This window comes from Cervus elaphus, chromosome 12, assembly GCF_910594005.1.
Source record: "Cervus elaphus chromosome 12, mCerEla1.1, whole genome shotgun sequence".
Classification (NCBI taxonomy): domain Eukaryota; kingdom Metazoa; phylum Chordata; class Mammalia; order Artiodactyla; family Cervidae; genus Cervus; species Cervus elaphus.
In genome coordinates, this window is record NC_057826.1 from 25,224,299 (window position 1) to 25,246,474 (window position 22,176).

The 22,176-nt window shown below is 42.1% G+C and overlaps 1 protein-coding gene across 1 annotated transcript in view; it reads right to left on the bottom strand.

The window, feature by feature from the left end:
• Positions 1 to 22,176, bottom strand: part of LOC122704967 (protein farnesyltransferase subunit beta) — an 85,666-nt gene that overhangs the window by 45,001 nt on the left and 18,489 nt on the right. Inside the window, exon 2 of the mRNA XM_043920128.1 lies at positions 5,635 to 5,699. Within this exon, the coding sequence (XP_043776063.1) occupies positions 5,635 to 5,699 (65 nt within the window). The remainder of the gene's footprint in view (positions 1 to 5,634; positions 5,700 to 22,176) is intronic.

A 22,176-nucleotide genomic window follows, 5' to 3' on the forward strand; every position in this document is an offset into this window, starting at 1 on the left:
GCTAGGGCTTCCACCAAAAAAAAAAAAAGCTGTGAGCTCATGGATACAGAAGACAGACTGGTAGCTGCCTAAGGTGGGAGGTGGAAGGGGAGGGCAGTGAAATGGGTGACGGGGGTCAAAAGGTACAAAGTTCCAGTTATAAAACGAGTAAGTCATGACGATGTAACGTGCGGCATCGTGACCTTAGTTATAACACTGCATTGCGTTATGTGGCAGCCTGAATGGGAGGGGAGTCTGGGGGAGAATGGATACATGTTGATGGACAGCTGAGTTGCTCTGATGTGCACCTGAAACTATCACTACTTGTTAATCAGCTATACTTCAATATAACGTGAAGTTTTTTTTAATTTAAATAATAATACTGTATTGCATATGAAAGTAGCTACCAGAGGACGTTGAAACTTCTCATCATAAGAAAAATAATTTGTGAGTATATATAGTGCTGAGTGGGCTTCCCTGGTGGCTCAGATGATTAAGAATCTGCCTGCAATGCAGGAGACCTGGGTTCAATCCCTGGGTCAGGAAGATCAAGAAGGAAATGGCTACCCACTCCAGTATTCTTGCCTGGAGAATTTCATGGACAGAGGAACCTGGTGGGCTACAGTCCATGGAGTCGCAAAGAGTTGGACACAACTGAGTGACTTTCACTTTCACATGGGGCTGAGTGTTAATTGGACTTATTGTGGTGACCATACTGCAGCATATACAAATACTGAACCATTACGTTGCACACCTGAAATGAATATAATGTTGTCAGTTATACCTCATTAAAAAAAACTGGCATAAGAAAACTGAGGATTTTCAGCTGAGAAAAAATAACTAGAATCATGGCTTTAGAAAAATTATCTGACCCCACTAGGGATTCGGTATGTGTTTACAAACTGGACTGATGAAAGCACTAAGTGGGAAAATAGATGAAGCAGGAAGACAGGGTAAGACCCTGTTTAGAGTCAACCAGGGGGTGGTGGGGTGGGAGCTAGGTTCAAGAGGGAGGGGACATATGTATGCCTATGTCTGATTCACACTGTTCTACAGCAGAAACCAACACAACATTGTAGAGCAATTAGCCTCCAATTAAATTTTAAAACAAACAAACAAAAAAGAATCAACCAGGTGGGAAGAACTTAGTTCTTCCACCGTGTCCAGGAGAGGCTGACTGTTCAAAGCACTCGGACGTTATTCAAGTGAGGATGTCAGTTAAACCACTGGAAACACGTGTGGGACTCCAAAGAGGGATCCAGGGGACACAGATGAACTGGGACTCACTTATCTGCACAGAGATGACAGGTGAAGCTGCAGAAGCAGAAGACGGGGCAGAGAGAAACGTTTAAAGGCAGAGCCGAGGGAAGACGACACATTTAAGGGCTTGGAGGACAGGAAGCCAGAGGAGAGAAGTAAAGGGCAGCACACGCAGGGGAGGGACCGAGGCAGGGTCGTGTCACAGGCAGAGTGGGCGGAGAGCGTTTCATGCAGGTGTGGACATGTCCACGGTTGACATGTCGCACCTGCCACGGTGAGACTGAGGAGAGGACGCCCTACAGAGCGGCTGGTAAACATCAAGAGAGTTCGGGGGGTGGGGAGGGCAGATTCAGATCATACAGAAGAAACACAATTTCTTTTTTCAAGGAGGTCCCGGGTGAGAGGTGGGGTTTAAAGCACTGGCAGTGTAATCAGGTGAGGATGTCAGGAGGAGAGGTAAGGTAAGCCTGACAATAATGAATGAGGATCCATTCTCCGAAACAACGGGAGAGTGTAAAGCCAGACACAGGAGGCTGAAGTAGGGAATAGGGATGCCAATGAAACATGTGGGATGCCTCAGTTTTCTCATGGATGAAGACGCAAGACCATGGGAGAGTGTGGGATGGTCATCATGGGGAATGTGTTAGGAAATCTACCCAAGACAAATAAGGAATAATAAACAGGAGTGGAGGCCCAGCTGAAGCTGAGGAATATGAACTTCTGATGAAGCCACGCAGAAGGCACTGATGAGTAATTTTTCTTGGCAGTCCTGCTAGGACCCTTTAGCATAAGCAGCAACAATGCCATGGTGAGGGCTGGCGATCCGGGAAGAGTGGAAAGGCAGAGGTGGGAGGGAATGGAATGAGGCCGGCACACTGCTGACAGAGCTCATCACGCAGGTATGGCCAGGATGGGTGTGGTGGACAAGAAAAACCAGGAGAGTGCAACAGACCATTAACAGAGCAGGTGGGGACTCACTAGAGAACTGACAGGAGAATTAGAAGCCCAAGCCAGGTGAAGGCAAGCCCAGAATTTGCTCCCAGCAGGACCAGGTCCTAGGTCAGCCTCACTCACTCTGTTCCAAGAGCCTGGCAGGGCCTGACCCCCTAGAAACTGTTTCCAGATGGGTGAAGGAACGAATGACTTTCAATGAACATGGCAGACTGAAGGAGAGCAAACACACTCCCTCCTCCTAAACCTGGACCATCCCTGAGCATCTGTTTGTGACAGATGAGAGAACAGGGATTCGGTCCACTGTTGGCCTCTGGGAGGGTTTTGAACCCACTAAAGTCAGTGGCTTCTCCAGTCAAAAAGTACACTTCTGGCACATAAGTAATAAGTCATTCAAGGGAGGGTGGGAGGGAAGATGAACTTAATTTGTAAGGACCCTGGATAGAACAACAGTGTGAAGGACCACATCTTCTAACTGCGCAGGATTTGGGAAGTGCTAAAGCAGCATCACACACAGAAAAGGCAGAAGACATGGAAGCTGAGCAGATGCCCATGTGAGAAGTGCTTTGAGAGCTTAACCCAGAGTAGTCTGGCTTCAGAAGTACTGCCAACACTTAACCTTCAGTGCTCTGTTAGCATTACCAATTACTTCCCCCTTCCAAGCAGCAGCAAGCTACATCCCCACCACCACCACCCCCCCCAGGAAAATTGGGGTTTCTTTTCTAGTTTTTCTTTTTTTTTTTTGCCATGACACATGGCTTGAAGGATCTCAGTTCTCAGATCAGGGATTGAACCTGGGTTACTGGGTTATAGCAGTGGAAGCCCAGAATCCTAACCACTAGGTCATCATGGAACTCCCTGACAAATGAAAAATTTTATGTGACTATGTGAGTGTGTGTGTGTGGTTCATGAATTTCAGGTTTGTTACTAGAGCTAATATATAATACATGGAAGAAAGTAAATCCGTAAGCATATGAAACAGTGAGAATGACTAACCAGAGGGAAGGAAAAATTAACTTTTATGGGAAAGCAGGATGCTGATAGACAAAACTGTTCAAAGCATGGTCCAAAGGCTTCTTGGGATGGACCACCTCACTCCAGAGAAGATGCATGTTTCACAGTCTGAGAGCAAGAAAAATCATTTCTGCGATGAGGAATAAATGGTAGGATGTAACAACATTCAGCTTCAGCCTTGAATTTCAGCCAAATCTACTTGGCAGTGGCTCTAAAAGGCTGAATAGACGGATGCCTCCTCAGCATCATTCCTGACATCCCTGGACCAGGGCATGGTCAGTGGTCTCGGGAGTGTGCGTGTGTTTCTATCACATCCAATCAACATCATGACCTCAGAGACACAAATGAGCTGTGTCACCTAGATTAATCACTAATATCTGAATGCTCACTTTAGCTAACAAGGAAGGTCTGTTCCTGCAATATAATACCAGAATTTTAAAATCTGACTGATGAAATGTTAAATATATTGTAATTGTGATAGCAATTTAAAATGCTGATTAAATTTTCATATTTCTTCTTATGTCCCGGAAGTTCATTCTACAGTGAAAATTTTCGGCTCCAGCCTTATATTGATAAGCTGATTTACATTCTCAGTTACTCACCCACAATGTGTAATGTCTCTAATATTAATTAGCATGCTGTGACATAAGATGCTAATTAGCATCCTTTAAAACACTCATTTTCATAGGCAACAATGATAAAATGGGAAATGTCAGATTCCTGAAATAAACCCAGAGCTCTGATGTATTCTATATCCACAAAGGAGGAACATTTTTTGTTTTCTACCCACATCTGACCTAAAGACCTAAGAATCAGGGATTTCTCTCATTTACTGTCCTCCACTACCACTCCCCAAACACAGCTTCTTCTCAGATTATAAATTCCCATTCTCCCTCCCATCTCAGTGAGGATAAAAGGAAAGCCCAAGGCCTCTACTCTGATGGTGGGTGACAAGGGAATGTCAAATGATCAAAGGTCCTTTGGGGAACACAGAGGACATATGTCCACAGTGGACAGAGACTCAGAGAACAAGTGCAACTCTAACCACAAAACCCCCCTGGAGCCACCGTGCCCCATACCATTACCAAGTCCCACCACCTCCGGGAGAACAGCCTGTCCTGGCCAGAGGGCTCCTTCTCCCCGAGCTGTTTACATAAATGGTGTCATTTGCTAAGCTCCAGCTGCCACTCATGACAAGAGCAACAATTCATTTTCTGAGGTCGGGGCTTTGGGTTAATGCAGAGATCTAGGTTAGCAGTTTGGAAAAAGACTTCTCTGGTTAGCTGATGCTTTCCTTCTCCGGGGAAGGAAGATGAAGAGAATTTTTCCACCTAGCTTTCCCTTTTTCTGATTCTTTTCTGTCTTGGCGAATCAGAGTTTTCTAGCGAAACTTCTTTTTTAGGGAAATAGGGACAAAAAACACAGACACAAAGTTAAGTGAGGCTAGAAATATTTGTAATGCTCAGTAAGTAAAAGCACCCAGAGACTGACTTGCCAGGAGTCAGTGTGTGAGGAGGTGGCAGGAAGTCGGGAGACGTGAACAAGGTCAGGCCAGATTTTACACCAGTAAGCTTCCCAACCAGAGAGAACCAGCCAGCAGCCCAACTACTCTATGTTCAGAGACTGTCTAGGGAAAGTACTGTAACATCAAAATAAAACGATGAGCAAACACAATTTGAACTACTGATGAGGGAAGATGGCACAGCGTGGTTTCAGAGAAGCAATCTGTGATTAGAAGAGAAATGCCCTTACGAAATTCTAGTGTGATACATGACGAAACTGGGCGGGGAGAGAAAATGAAGGTTCAAATTAATAAGTTTCTGTTTGTAATCCCCCTTTTGTAATCTCTGCCTCAAAAGAGCTTAGAAGGCTTCAACTTGCTAAGCACCAAGGATAACAAAAGGCATTGTATTTCTCACTTAAAATGTGGCCCTGAGAATCTGCTGCACAGTCACCAACAAGGGCCAGGCTGGGAGAAGCTCAAACGTCCCACATTTTCCCAGTCATGTCCTAACATACACCAAAGGAATCCATCCTTTGCCATCCCCCTGACTCTATATCTGATTCAAAGTGTTATATGAAAAAGAAAACCTGAGAGTTCTGAACACCAGTGCAGAGGCTCAGAACCAAGCTGCAGGATCACAAGCTTTTCTCTCTCTCCATCCATCATCAGAGCTCAGAGTTCAGGCCCTGAGGGGGATCCCCATGCAACACCTGATGGCTCAGCTCAAGTGCACAACTCCTCCAGTCGGTATTCTAATAGCGGCAGGAGCTGAGGTCAGGAGCATCTCCAGGGAGCCGCAAGGTGAGGAAGCCCCAGCCTCACAGCTGCAACACCCCAAGGTTGGCCAAGCTCAAGGAGGAAAGAAGAAAGGCTCCCACGGGAGATGGTATTTCCCAGATCCACTCAGACTGCTAACCACAGCTTACCTTGGTACAAGGTGGTTGAACTTGTAAGAACTGAAGACCTCTTGGATCTTTTCTTCTACTTTTGCCTGGTAAGGATGTAGCAGATGGGAGAGAGAAAACAAAAACAGGTAAGACTTTTATCAACTTTTTGTTCCTCTTGCCACAAACGCCTACTGGCTAGAGTTCCTTGGTGTGGCTTGGTGCCTAACAGCAGGATATGACTGCATGCAGGAGCTCTGCAGGATGACAGGTTTGGGACAAGGACAGAAAGAATGATCTGTACCACATTAACATCACAACCCACTTCTCCAGTAAACTAACCCACAATATCCAAACTAATGGCAGTTCTGGGGTTTGGCATCCCGACACCAGTTACTCGGAGTTAAGAACAGAGCCCTTTTGCTTGAAAGATCTGTTCTTGTCTGCTCTATGAAGTTGTTTAGGTGTTCGTTAACTGGTCGTTCTCAAATACTCAATTTCTGCCAAGGGTCCTACTTCTTACCGTCAGATTTAATAATTTAGATACAGATTGAACAGTACTAAAATTCCTGAAGGGATTTACAAGAATATCGATCATGGAAACACCAAAGAAACAGCACATCTGGTCATTAGACCTGTGTCACACGCCAAATCCACAGTCCCATAAAACGTAGAATCTCAGACAGTCAAGTCACAAAGGAAATGAGATGACCACTGTCCTCTGAAGACCACACCATGATGTGGTCACCAGCTCAGCTTCTATAAGGAAAGAGCACAGTAGTGCAGGAGTGGACTGGCCAGCAGGACACAGGGTTTCACCTTCACAGCCATCCTTGCTTTGTGATTGGCTGTGTTTGTGCACTCAGCCAGTCCTTGCTGGGATTACAAGATATGTAATAATGTCCTCTCGTTGTTGTTGTTCAGTTACTAAGTCATGTCCAACTCTTCGCGACCCCATGGACTGCAGCACGCCAGGTTTCCCTGTCCTTCACTCCCGCCTGCAATTTGCTCAAATTCATGTCCATTGAGTCAGTGATGCTATCTAACCATCTTGGGAAATATAAAAAATGCATTTATTTCATATTTCTGAAACACCCACTGAGAGCTTCCAACTCCTTTGACAAGTGTGCAAGAATCAAGATGAGGGGAGCAGTGATGTGTATCAGCTAAAATGGCAGCCAATCTAAAATTCATTTATATTTGGTTTCAGGATATGCTTTGGTATTTGCCTTTGAACATGAGTTTGAGGGATTGTCTGGCTAAGAATTTACAATACTTCAAAAAACAGACTGAAGTCACTGTGAGATTGTCTCATGAGGAATAAGAAAGTTGTCCCAGACTCCTCAGGATTCTTTCTCCCTGCCAGACACTGATATGGGATTAATGCAAAGCACCAGGCTCGGCGGAACACAGACTGCATTGTCAGTCATGCCTTCCTTGGTATATGCTGAACAAGATTTAAAAAAAGGAAAGAAAGAAACATATGTCAGTAAGATCATTAAATAAAAAGATTTGTGTACCATATACTGGGGGGTTGTTGTTTTGTTTTTCTATAATATACTGCTACAGTTCAAGTGAATTGATGAATTCTGAATAAAATAAAAAGCAAGTAGGAGGAAAACTCACTTCCTGTGCCTAAACACAAGTCAATTCACATCCATATGACTTAATAATATTCCGAGGCTAATAGATGAGCATTCTAACTGACACTTAAGACCCCCAGGAGGCAAAGCTTCCAGCCAAGAACTTCTTAGGGAAGTCCCACCTTCAGTCACCATTTGGGCAACATAAGCAGCCAGGAACCAGATGACGAAAATCGAGGTTTATTTCTAAAGTAAGAGACCTGACAGAAACACAGGTACGTCATACGTGCGAAGAAGAAAATGCTTAAACCATTCCCAACATAGTCTCATTTCTCTTCTGGTTTCCTAATCACCCCTCTTCAGAATGAACAAGTGATAGTCCAATGAAGTTAGTAGCTGACCTGTGTCTGAAAATATCCGTTATAAATTCTAATAAATACCAGAATATTTCAGATAAGCTGTTCATGATAATGAACAAATAATTCACTTTATTTACTCTTAAGAATGGGTACATTTTTCCAACAGCTTTATCAAGATATAATACACAGGCCACTTAATTCACCCATTTAAAGTGTATTATTCAGAGGTTTTTAGTATATTCACAGAGCTGTGTATCATCACCATAATCAATTTTAGAACACTTTCACTACTCCAAAAAGAAACTCGGTATCCCTAAGCAATCAACCCCAATCCTCCCAGCCCCTGTCAATCACTAATCTACTTTCTTTCACTATCCATTTGGCTATTCTGAATATTTTATATAAATGGAATCAGTTGATGGGCATTTAGGTTGCTTCTACTTTTTGGCTATTATGAATAATGCTGCTATGAATATTCTTGTCCAAGTTTTTGGATGGATATATGTTTTCATATGTATATACCTAGTGAAACTTCCCAGGTGGCGCTAGCGGTAAAGAACCTCCCTGCCAATACAGGAGACATATAAGAGATACGCATGCAGTCCCTGGGTTGGGAAGATCCCCGGAGCATGAACTGGAAACCCACTGCAGTATTCTTGCCTGGAGAATCCCATGGATGGAGGAGCCTGGTGGGCCAGAGTCCACAGGGTCACAAAGAGTCAGACACAACTGAAGTGACTTAGCATGCACGCACGCATGCAACTGAGAAAGACCCTGCGTGGCTCCTGGGCACAGCAGCCTTTCTGTGCCAGCAGCCCTCACCCATGCCTTGTTTGTAGGGAACAGACACCAGCCTCCAAGATCTTCCCTGATTTCCAAAAGGCAGATTCAAACAGTTGCTAATCAGGGAAGGGAGGGGACGCGGAGACACGGAAGGGTTAGCCAGGAAACGACAGTGCAGCCTTGGGGCAGGGTCCTGGTGCTACCTCAGTTCAGTAACTCAGTCATGTCCGACTCTGCAACCCCATGAACTGCAACACGCCAGGCCTCCCGGGCCTACACCAACTCCTGGAGCTTGCTCAAACTCATGTCAAGTGAGTTGGTGATGCCATCCAACCATCTCATCTTCTGTCATCCCCTTCTCCTCCTGCCTTCAATCTTTCCCAGCATCAGGGTTTTTAACAAGGAGTTAACTCTTCACATCAGGTGGCCAAACGATTGGAGCTTCAGCTTCAGCATCAGTCCTTTCAGTGAATATTCTGGATTAATTTCCTTTAAGATTCATTGATCTCCTAGCTGAGAAAAGAAGAGAAGTTAAAGGCAAAGGAGAAAAGGAAAGATATACCCATCTGAATGCAGAGTTCCAAAGAACAGCAAGGAGAGATAAGAAAGCCTTCCTCAGTGATCAATGCAAAGAAATAGAGGAAAACAACAGAATGGAAAAGACTAGAGAACTCTTCAAGAAAATTAGAGATACCAAGGGAACATTTCAAGCAAAGATAGGCACAATAAAGGACAGGAACAGTATGGACCTAACAGAAGGAGAAGACATTAAGAAAAGGTGGCAAGAATACACAGAACTATACAAAAAAGACTGTAATGATCCAGATAATGATGATGGTGTGTGATCACTCACTTAGAGCCAGACATCCTGGAGTCTGAAGTCAAGTGGGCCTTAGGAAGCACCACTACGAACAAAGCTAGTGGAGGTAATAGAATTCCAGTTGAGCTATTTCAAATCCTAAAAGATGATGCTGTGAAATTGCTACACTCAATATGCCAGCAAATCTGGAAAACTCAGCAGTGGCCACAGAACTGGAAAAGGTCAGTTTTCATTCCAATCCCAAAGAAAGGCAATGCCAAAGAATGTTGAAACTACCACACAGTTAGTTGCACTCATCGCACACACTAGCAAAGTAATGCTCAAAATTCTCCAAGCTGGCTTCATCAGTACATGAACTGAGAACTTCCAAATGTTCAAGCTGAATTTAGAAAAGGCAAAGGAACCACAGATCAAATTGCCAACCTTTGTTGGATCATAGAAAAAGCAGAGAGTTCTGGAAAAACATCTACTTCTGCTTTATTGACTATGCCAAAGCCTTTGACTGTGTGGATCACAACAAACTGTGGAAAATTCTGAAAGAGATAGGACTATCAGACCACCTCACCTGCCTCCTAAGAAACATGTATGCATGTCAAGAAGCAACAGTTAGAACTGGACATGGAACAACAGACTGGTTCCAAATTGGGAAACGAGTACGTGAAGGCTGTATATTGTCACCCTTCTTTTCTAACTTATATGCAGAGCACATCATGTAAAATGCTGGCCTGGATGAAGCACAAGCTGGAATCAAGATTGCCGGGAGAAATATCAACAACCTCAGATATGCAGATGACACCTCCCTTATGGCAGAAAGCCAAGAGGAATTGAAGAACCTCTTGATGAAAATGAAAGAGGAGAGTGAAAAAGCTGGCTTAAAACTCAACATTCGAAAAACTAAGATCATGGCATCCAGTCCCATCACTTCATAGCAAATAGATGGGGAAACAATGGAAACAGTGAGAGACTTTATTTTCTTGGGTTCCAAAATCCCTGCAGATGGTGACTGCAGCCATGAAATTAAAAGATGTTTGCTCCTTGGAAGAAAAGCTATGACCAACCTAAAGAGCATATTAAAAAGCAGAGACATTACTTTGCTGACAAAGGTCCATCTAGTCAAAGCTATGGTTTTTCTAGTAGTCATGTATGGATGTGAGAGTTGGACAATAAAGAAAGCTGAGTGCTGAAGAACTGATGTTTTGAAATGTGGTGTTGGAGAAGATTCTTGAGAGTCCCTTGGACTGCAAGGAGATCAAACCAGTCAATCCTAAAGGAAATCAGTCCTGAAATTGGAAGGACTGATGCTGAAGCTGAAGCTCCAGTCTTTGGCCACCTGATACGAAAAACTGACTCATCTGAAAAGACCCTGATGTTGGGAAAGATTGAAGGCGGGAGGAGAAGGGGATGACAGAGGATGAGATGGTTGGATGGCATCACCGACTCAATGGATATGAGTTTGAGCAAGCTCCAGGAGTTGGTGATACACAAGGCAGCCTGGTGTGCTGCAGTCCTTGGGGTCTCAAAGAGTCAGACATGACTGAGCTACTGAACTGAACTGAACTGAACCAACCTCCTTGCTGTCCAAGGGACTCTCAAGAGTCTTCTCCAACACAATTTAAATGCATCAATTCTTTGTCACTCAACTTTTTTTTGTTTTGTTTTGTTTTTCAATTTCTCCTTTATGTCACTCAACCTTTATGGCCCAACTCTCATATCCATACATGACTTCTGGAAAAACCATAGCTTTGACTATATGGACCTTTGTCAGCAAAGTGATGTTTCTGCTTTTTACTACACTTTCCAGGTTTGTCATAGCTTTTCCAAGGACTAAGCATCTTTTAATGTCATGGCTGCAGTCACCCCAAGATCCACAGTGATTTTAGAGCTCAAGAGAATAAAATCTGTTTCCACTGTTTCCACTTTTCCCCTTCTATTTGCCATGAAGTGATGGCACCAGATGCCATGATCTTTTGAATGTTGAGTTTTTAACCAACTTTTTCACTCCCTTCTTTTACCCTCCTCAAGAGACTCTTCAGTTCCTCTTCAATTGCTGCCATTAGAGTGGTATAATCTGCATTTCTGAGGTTGTTGATATTTGTCCCAGCAAACTTGATTCCAGCTTGTAATTCATCCAGACCAGCATTATTTTCTACTTCATCCAAAACTCTGCTTCTGAGATTCAATTTGGCCCTAGTACCCAGAGGCCAAGTTTTTGGCATCACTAGGAGTGGAATTGTTGGATCATATGATATATTAATGTGTAATCATTTGAGGAACTGCCAGACGTTTCTGCAGCAGTCATACCATTTTATATTCCCATCAGCAGTATATGAGAGTTCCAATTTCTTCATATCCTCAGCAACATGCTATTATGCATTTTTGATCAAAGCCATCCTAGTGTTTGTGAAGCGATAACTCACTATAGTTTTGAATGCCTTTCCCTGATGGCTAATGATGTTGAGCATCTTTTTACAGGCTTATTGGACACTTGTAGATATTGTTTGGAGAAATGTCTACTCAGATCTTTATTCATTTTTTAAACTGGGTTATTTGTCTTTTATCAATAAACTGTAATAAATACGTATTCTAGGTACAAGTTCCCTGTCCTACTCCCATTCTGTGGGTTGTTTTTAGGAACTAGTGTATTTTTTAAGAGAAAACAATTACTTAAAAGCACAAAGTATGATTTTTAGAGTACAACTTTTAAAATAGTACTAGCAAGAAGCCTGCAGTTTTTTGAACAAATAGTAGTGGATTAACACAGAAATTAAAAACTAGTCATCTGAGGATGAGAAAATGAAAGTAATCACCAAAGCATGCAACTTCCTTTTCTGCTTCCCCTTCTCTGCATGTCATCTGCCAGTGTTATATAAATCTGAGTAATTTTGTCACTGGGAAGATATAAGCATTCTTTCAATGTTCTGATTTGCATAGCAGAAGGAAAGGAAAAAAGCTAGTTGTACATAAAAGAGTTAACATAGCAGGCCTGAGACTGCTATCCTTAGGAAGGCCTCCTTGAAAGGTAGATCCTCACTGGAGTCTGGGAGCCTAGATCATGCGAGGGTCCCCACCATTCCCAGAGCTGATAAGACTGGCTCACTGAGCCTAAACTGTATAAACAACGTAGTTTATGCTGAGCAGCTATTCTCCTTCTGGGAGCCTGAAATTATTCTAAAAAGAGGGTGCTGGTTTTTAGTGATCAGGCCCACTAAAAACCATGAGCAACAAGTCTTTAATGGGCTTCCCTGGTAGTTCTGCATGTGTGGTCACAGTTTGATACTGGAGAAATTAAACTCCTTCTCTGTGACTCCACTGGGAGAGGACTCTTAGAAACTTGTCCTAGTTTCCTGCAGCCTTCACCCCATGAGCCTTCTCCTTTGGCTGATTTGCTTTCTACCCTTTTGCTATAATAAATCATCACCTTGAGTATAGCTATATTCTGACTACTCTGTATCTTTGTGTAAGCAGAAACGGTAGAGGTCCCCAGAGAAAGAAAACCAGACATGACTTTCCTGACATAAAAGCCATTTTTGGCCTAAGCCATTCTGGGATCTAAGCCTGGCCACAATACTTGCCCTTGAACAGGTCTCAGTAATCAATGATCTTAAGAGAACAAAGAATGCAGAAACTATCAGGCAAGAAAAATAACAGTAGCAAAGATAACACATCAGTTGTGAAAATGTCTAGTTCTCTTTTAATGGTAAAGAGTAGCTTAAGGCCTCAACCACCAGATCTACTGGAACCAAAAGGCTGACAATGCTGACCTTTACTGACCATTCTGACTTTAATCACCTAAAGCTTGAACTCAAGCCTCATCACGAATATGCATGTACCCTAGCTTAAAACTTCCCCCGCTTTGCTGTTAAGGCAGACACTGCCTTGGGAAAGATTCCCCAGTGTTCTCCCTATTTGTAGTAATAAATCTTTCCTGCTTCCAATCTTTGACATGGCTGTGTCTTTTGGCTCAACATCCACCAAGAGGGAAACCCAGTTTTCAGGTAACATTAGTAGTGCTCAAAATTCTCCAAGCTGGCTTCAACAACACGTGAACCGTGAACTTCCAGATGTTCAAGCTGGTTTTAGAAAAGGCAGAGGAACCAGAGATCAAATTGCCAACATCTGCTGGATCACTGAAAAAGCAAGACTTCCAGAAAAACATCTATTTCTGCTTCAGTGACTAGGCCAAAGCATTTGACTCTGTGGATCACAACAAACTGTGGAAAATTCTGAAAGAGATGGGAATACTAGACCACCTGACCTGCCTCTTGAGAAATCTGTATGCAGGTCAGGAAGCAACACTTAGAACTGGACATGGAACAACAGACTGGTTCCAAATAGGGAAAGGAGCACGTGAAGGCTGTATATTGTCACCCTGCTTATTTAACTTATATGTAGAGTACATTATGAGAAACGCTGGGCTGGATGAAGCACAAGCTGGAATCAAGATTGATGGGAGAAATATCAATAACCTCAGATATGCAGATGACACCACCCTTATGACAGAAAGTGAAGAAGAACTAAAGAGCTTCTTGATGAAAGTGAAAGAGGAGAGTGAAAAAGTTGGCTTAAAACTCACCATTCAGAAAACTAAGATCACAGCATCTGGTCCCATCACTTCATGGCAAATAGATGAGGAAACAGTGGCAGGCTTTATTTTTTGGGCTCCAAAATCACTGCAGATGGTGATTGCAGTCATTAAATTAAAAGACACTTACTCCTTGGAAGGAAAGTTATAACCAACCTAGACAGCATATTAAAAAGCAGAGACATTACTTTGCCGACAAAGGTCCCTCTAGTCAAAGCTATGGTCTTCCAGTAGTCATATATGGATGTGAGAGTTGGACTATAAAGAAAGCTGAGTGCTGAGGAATTGATGCTTTTGAACTGTGGTGTTGGAAAAGACTCTTGAGAGTCCCTTGGACTGCAAGGAGATCAAACCAGTCCACCCTAAAGGAAATCAATCCTGAATATTCATTGGAAGGACTGATGTTGAAGCTCAAACTCCAATACTTAGGCCACCTGTTGCGAAGAGCTGACTCATCTGAAAAGACCCTGATGCTGGGAAAGATTGAAGGCGGGAGAAGAAGGGGACGACAGAGGATGAGATGGTTGGATGGCATCAATGACTCAATGGACATGAGTTTGAGTAAACTCCGGCAGTTGGTGATAGACAGGGAGAGCTGGTGTGCTGCAGTCCATGGGGTGGCAAAGAGTTGAACATGACTGAGTGACTGAACTGAACTGAACTGAACTAGTAGTGAATCAGTGAACCTAAGAGTGGTCTTGGGGGCCTCCAAACATTAGTAAAATTAGAAATTTAGCCTTTGAGACAGAATTAAGGAAAAAAGTCACATCAACTGCATGGTGTCTATAAAAGAGAATTATAACTAAATTCTTTTTTAAAATTTTATCAAAATTCTCACTTTAAATATAGGAGAATTGAGGGTAACTATTTAAAAAGAAAGTTACCTAAATCATGAAGAACTCTAACACTGTATAGCTCTCAAGTCAGAACTAAGAAGGAAGGGAGTAAGGAAGAAAGGAAGATTCAGCTTCAATATAGAGATGCTAAAGCATGTCCACTTTCCCTGGCCTCTCATTTTATCTTTAATTTTGTCTTTAATTTCCATGTCTCCTTTTTATCTCAAAGCAAGAGACTACTCTGTTCTAGTTAGTCTCTCCTTTCTGCAGGAGAGTCCCACAGGCAAGGCAGCTACCAACTGGATACAATACAAAAGGTTATTAACAGCACTACAATAAAAGATAATTTTCTCTTGTGTAAACAGCAAAAAGCTCATAGGTTCATTTCCCTTGAGCGCAAAGCACACAGTTCGTGACCATGTTAATGAAAGTCATATGGCTCTCTTTGGAGGAGGATGACATCCGAAAGCATCTGTTTCAGAAACACTGCTACATGAAATGTTACAAGAAAGGTCATCAGAATTAGTCATCAGAAAATTTAGTGCCAAGGGATTAGATCTTCAAAAATTTTAAACAACCTGAAATAAAGAATCTTTGATTGGCTCCAGATTCAAAACACACCAGAAAGATATAAAAAGAATCTTGAGAAATTGGGGAAACTGAAAAACAAATTTGAATATTAGATGGTATTAAAGAACTATTTTTAATCTTCTTAGTCAGTTCAGTCGCTCACTTGTGTCCGACTCTTTGTGACCCCATGGACTGCAGCTCACCAGGCCTCCCTGTCCATCACCAACTCCTGGAGTTTACTCAAACTCATGTCCATTGAGTCAGTGATGCCATCCAACCATCTCATCCTCTGTCGTTCCCTACCCCTCCCGCCTTCAATCTTTCCCAGCATCAGGGTCTTTTCGGATGAGTCAGTTCTTCGAATCAGATGGCCAAAGTACTGGAGCTTCAGCTACAGCATCAGTCCTTCCAATGAATATTCAGGATCGATTTCCTTCAGGACCGACTGGTTGGATCTCCTTGCAGTCCAAGGGACTCTCAAGAGTCTTCTCCAACACCACAGTTCAAAAGCATCAATTCTTTGACACTCAACTTTCTTTATAGTCAACTCTCATATCCATACATATACTGGAAAAACCATAGTTTTGACTAGAGGGACCTTTGTCGGCAAAGTAATATCTCTGCTCTTTTATATGCTGTTTAAGTTGGTCATAGCTTTTCTTCCAAGGAGCAAGCGTCTTTTAATTTCATGGTTGCAGTCACCATCTGCAGGGATTTTGCAGCCCCCCAAAATAAAGTCTCTCATTGTTTCCCCATCTATTTCCCATGAAGTGATGAGACCAGATGCCGTGATCTTAGTTTTCTGAATGGTGAGTTTTAAGCCAACTTTTTCACTCTCCTCTTTCACTTTCATCAAGAAGCTCTTTATTTATTTTTTTTTTAAGAAGCTCTTCAGTTCTTCACTTTCTGCCATAAAGGTGGTGTCATCTGCATATCTGAGATTATTGATATTTCTCCCGGCAATCTTGATTCCAGCTTGTGCTTCATCCAGCCCAGTATTTCTCATGATGTACTCTGCATATAAGTTAAATAAGCAAGGTGACAATATACAGCCTTTCCCTATCTGGAACCAGTCTGTTGTTCCATGTCCAGTTCTAAGTGTTGCTTCCTGACCTGCATACAGATTTCTCAAGAGGCAGGTCAGGTGGTCTGGTATTCCCCTCTCTTTCAGAATTTTCCAATTTATTGTGATCCACAGAGTCAAAGGCTTTGGCATAGTCACTGAAGCAGAAGTAGATGTTTTTCTGGAACTCTCTGCTTTTTCGATGATCCAATGGATGTTGGCAATTTGATCTCTGGTTCCTCTGCCTTTTCTAAATCCAGCTTGAACATCTGGAAGTTCATAGTTCACGTACTGTTGAAGCCTGGCTTGGAGAATTCTGAGCATTACTTTGCTAGCGTGTGCAATGAGTGCAACTGTGCGGGAGTTTGAACATTCTTTGGAATTGCCTTTCTTTGGGATTGGAATGAAAACTGACTTTTCCAGTCCTGTGGCCACTGCTGAGTTTTCCAAATTTGCTGGCATTTTGAATGCAGCACTTTCACAGCATCATCTTGGATTTGAAATAGCTCAACTGGAATTCCATCACCTCCACTAGCTTTATTCGTAGTCAGGCTTCCTAAGGCTCACTCGACTTCACACTCCAGGATGTCTGGCTCTAGGTGAGTGATCATACCATTGTGATTATCTGATTATTAATCTTCTTAGGTGTGATTTTATTGTCTTTATGTAGAATGTTATTCTTAAGAGATGCATGCTTTATTGTTTAGTGGTTAAACTGTCAAAATAACTTCATCTTCTTTCAAAGATCCAGGGGAAAAAACAGTCGTATACATATAGACTCATACACACGCAAACACACACACATACACGCACATATCATTTAAACATACAGACACAACCCCCAAAGGAAAACTGTGTCCTGGCAAGATGATCCATTATTGGGTTATCTCTACTAGGTTATCTCTAGTCTAGTTGTGAGACTAGACTACCTCACAACTCTGTAGAGATAGAAGTTAGTTTGCAGAAAACTGACAGTAATGCAAATAATTTCTGTCCACAGAAATGCAAATTGTATCAGTAAAGTGCAACTAGCTATCATTCTATGACTATTGACCAGTTTTGAATCCATTTGCAAATCTCTTTCCGCATTCCTATCTGACTATAAAGGTATGGCATGTTGAGTTCTTACCTGAAGTACTGGGTTCATTCATGAGGCAAATAAAATCTTTGACATCTGCTCATTTTATATTTGTATGAGTCATGATCTTATCATCTTTTAAAATCTAACCTTGAATAGTTTATGGGGGTCGGGGAAATTAGGTGGAAGGCAAACAACTATTATCAATTTTTCTGTATATTTGAAATTTTTCTTAATAAAAAGTTAGAAATTATTAAGAATCAAAACAAAACACTTAATATCAAGATTCTGGGCTTTCCAGTGGTATAAAGAACCCACCTGCCAACGCAGGAGACTGGGATTTGAGCCCTAGGTCAGGAAGATACCCTGGAAGAGGGCAAGGCAACCTACTCCAATATTCTTGCCTGGAGAATCCCATAAACAGTTGAGACTGGAGGACTATAGTCCAAAGGGTGACAAAGAGTTGGACACAACTGAAGTGACTTAGCACGCACGCACCAAGATTTTACCACAACTACTTTTTTGAAAAGTCAAATACATCTGTGCACACACACTGTACATGTATTTATATGTATAGTAGTTAAATAGATGTTGAAATCAATTAGAGACTGCTTCTGTCAATTTAGAAGCAAATATTCTACAATGTAACACTGGCAGAGACTCTATTGTTGTTGTTCAGTCACTAGAGGTGTCCAACTCTTTGCAACCCCATGGACTGCAGCATGCCAGGCTTCCCTGTCCTTCACTATCTCCCAGAGTTTGCTCAAACTGATGTCCACTGAGTCAGTGATGCCATCCAACCATCACATTCTCTGCTGTCCCCCTTTTCTTCCTGCCTTCAATTTTTCCCAGCATCAGGGTCTTTTCCAATAAGTCAGCTCTTCACATCAGGTGGCCAAAGAACTAGAGTTTCAGCTTCAGCATCAGTTCTTCCAATAAATATTCAGAGTTGATCCTCCAGGATTGACTGATTTGATCTCCTTGCTGTCCAAGAGACTCTACTTAATGAAACTTTAATTATGCTCCTCTGAATCCTCCTCCCAATCAGGCCTTGACTTTTGTACTTCTGTGTCCATCTTTGCAGTATGAAAATGCAAAAAGATAAGACACTGAAAGATGAACTCTCCAGGTCAGTAGGTGCCCGATATGCTACTGGAGATCAGCGGAGAAATAACTACAGAAAGAATGAAGAGACAGAGCCAAAGCAAAAACACCACCCAGTGGTGGATGTGACTGGCGATGTCAGTAAAGTCTGTAAAAAACAAGGAACCTGGAATATTAGGTCCCTGAATCAAGGTAAATTGGAAGTGCTCAAATAGGAGATGGCAAGAGTGAACATCGACATTTTAGGAATCAGTGAACTAAAATGGACTGGAATGGGTGAATTTAACTCAGATGACCATTATATCTACTACTGTGGGCAGGAATCCCTTAGAAGAAATGGAGTAGCCATGATGGTCAACAAAAGAGTCCAAATGCAGTACTGGATGCAATCTCAAAAATGACAGAATGATCTCTGTTCGTTTCCAAGGCAAACCATTCATATCACAGTAATCCAAATCTATGCCCCAACCAGTAATGCTGAAGAAGCTGAAGTTGAACGGTTCTATGAAGACCTAACACCCAAAAAAGATGTCCTTTTCATTATAGGGGACTGCAGTGCAAAAGTAGGAAGTCAAGAAACACCTGGAGTAACAGGCAAATTTGGCCTTGGAGTACGGAATGAAGCAGGGCAAAGGCTAACAGAGTTTTGCCAAGAGAACACACTGGTCATAGCAAACACCCTCTTCCAACAACACAAGAGAAGACTCTACACATGGACATCACCAGATGGTCAATACCAAATTCAGATTGATTATATTCTTTGCAGTCAAAGATGGAAAAGCTCTACACAGTCAGCAAAAACAAGACTGGGAGCTGACTGTGGCTCAGATCATGAACTCCTTATTGCCAAATTCAGACTTAAAGAAAGTAAGGAAAACCACTAGACCATTCAGGTATGACTTAAATCAAATCTCTTATGATTATACAGTGGACATGACAAACAAATTCAAGGGATTAGATCTGATAGACAGAGTGCCTGAAGAACTATGGATGGAAGTTTGTGACACTGTACAAGAGGCAGTGATCAAGACCATCCCAAGAAAAATAAATGCAAAAAGGCAAAATGGTTGTCTGAGAAGGCCTTACAAATAGCCGAGAAAAGAAGAGAAGCTAAAGGCAAAGGAGAAAAGGAAAGATATACCCATCTGAATGCAGAGTTCCAAAGAATAGCAAGGAGAGATAAGAAAGCCTTCCTCAGTGATCAATACAAAGAAATAGAGGAAAACAATAGAATGGAAAAGACTAGAGAACTCTTCAAGAAAATTAGAGATACCAAGGGAACATCTTCTTTATTGACTATGCCAAAGTCTTTGACTGTGTGGATCATAATAAACTGTAGAAAATTCTGAAAGAGATGGGCATACCAGACACCTGACCTGCCTCTTGAGAAACCTGTATGCAGGTCAGGAAGCAACAGTTAGAACTGGACATGGAACAACAGACTGGTTCCAGATAGGGAAAGGAACACGTCAAGGCTATACATTGTCACCCTGCTTATTTAACTTATATGCAGAGTACATCATGAGAAATGCTGGGCTGGATGAAGCACAAGCTGGAATCAAGATTGATGGGAGAAATATCAATAACCTCAGATATGCAGATGACACCACCCTTATGACAGAAAGTGAAGAAGAACTAAAGAGCTTCTTGATGAAAGTGAAAGAGGAGAGTGAAAAAGTTGGCTTAAAACTCACCATTCAGAAAACTAAGATTACAGCATCTAGTCCCATCACCTCATGGGAAATAGATGGGGAAACAGTGGAAACCGTGAGAGACTTTATTTTGGGGGGCTCCAAAACCCCTGCAGATGGTGACTGTAACCATGAAATTAAAAGATGCTTGCTCCTTGGAAGAAAAGCTATGACCAGCCTAGACAGCATATTAAAAAGCAGAGACATTACTTTGCCGACAAAGGTCCCTCTAGTCAAAACTATGGTTTTTCCAGTACATGTATGGATGTGAGAGTTGGACTATAAAGGAAGCTGAGTGCCAAAGAACTGATGCTTTTGAACTGTGGTGTTGGAGAAGACTCTTGAGAGTCCCTTGGACTGCAAGGAGATCAAACCAGTCGGTCCTGAAGGAAATTGATCCTGAATATTCATTGGAAGGACTGATGTTGAAGCTGAAACTCCAATACTTTGGCCATCTGATGTGAAGAGCTGACTCATTTGAAAAATCCCTGATGCTCAGAAAGATTGAGGGCAGGAGAATGGGATGACAGAGGATGAGATGGTTGGATGGCATCACCGACTCGATGACATGGGTTTGGGTGGACTCCAGGAGTTGGTGATGGACAGGGAGGCCTGGCGTGCTGCGATTCATGGGGTCGCAAAGAGTCAGACATGACTGAGCGACTGAACTGAACTGAAGAGAACATTTCATGCAAAGATAGGCACAATAAAGGACAGAAATGGTATGGACCTAACATAAATAGAAGATATTAAGAAGATGTGAATAAAACTCCTAGAGGAGAACATAGGCAAAACACTCTCTGACATAAATCACAGCAAGATCCTCTATGACCCACCTCCCAGAATATTGGAAATAAAAGCAAAAATAAACAAATGGGACCTAATGAAACTTAAAAGCTTTTGCACAACAAAGGAAACTATAAACAAGGTGCAAAGACATCCTTCAGAATGGGAGAAAATAATAGCAAACAAAGCAACAGACAAAGGATTAATCTCAAAAATATACAAGCATCTCCTGCAGCTCAATTTCAGAAAAATATATGACCCAATCAAAAAATGGGCCAAAGATCTAAACAGACATTTCTCCAAAGAAGACATACAGATGGCTAACAAACACATGAAAAGATACTCAACATCACTCATTATCAGAGAAATGCAAATCAAAACCACAATGAGGTACCGTTACACACCAGTCAGAATGGCTGCTATCCAAAAGTCTACAAGCAATAAATGCTGGAGAGGGTGTGGAGAAAAGGGAACCCTCTTACACTCTTGATGGGAATGCAAACTAGTACAGCCACTATGGAGAACAGTGTGGAGATTACTTAAAAAACTGGAAACAGAACTGCCATACGACCCAGCAACCCCACTCCTGGGCATACACACCGAGGAAACCAGAACTGAAAGAGACACGTGTACCCCAATGTTCACTGCAGCACTGTTTATAATAGCCAGGACATGGAAGCAACCTAGATGCCCATCGGCAGACGAATGGATAAGGAAGCTGTGGTACATATACACAATGCAATATTACTCAGCCATTACAAAGAATACATTTGAATCAGTTCTAATGAGATGGATGAAACTGCAGCCCATTATACAGAGTGAAGTAAGCCAGAAAGATAAAGACCATTACAGTATATTAACTCATATAAACGGAATTTAGAAAGATGGTAACGATGACCCTATATGCAAGACAGAAAAAGAGACACAGATGTATAGAACAGACTTTTGGACTCTATGGGAGAAGGTGAGGGTGGGATGCTCTGAGAGAACAGCATTGAAACTTATATATTATCAAGTGTGAAACAGATCGCCAGTCCAGGTTGGATGCATGAGACAAGTGCTCAGGGCTGGTACACTGGGAAGACCCAGAGGGATGGGATTGGGAGGGAGGTGGGAAGGGGGTTCAGGATGGGGAACACATGTAAATCCATGGCTGATTCATGTCAATATATGGCAAAAACCACTATAATACTGTAAAGTAATTAGCCTCCAACTACTAAAAATAAATAGGAAAAAAAAAAGAAGATGTGGCAAGAATACACAGAAGAACTATTCAAAAAAGATCTTCATGACCCAGATAACCACGATGGTGTGATCACTCACCTAGAG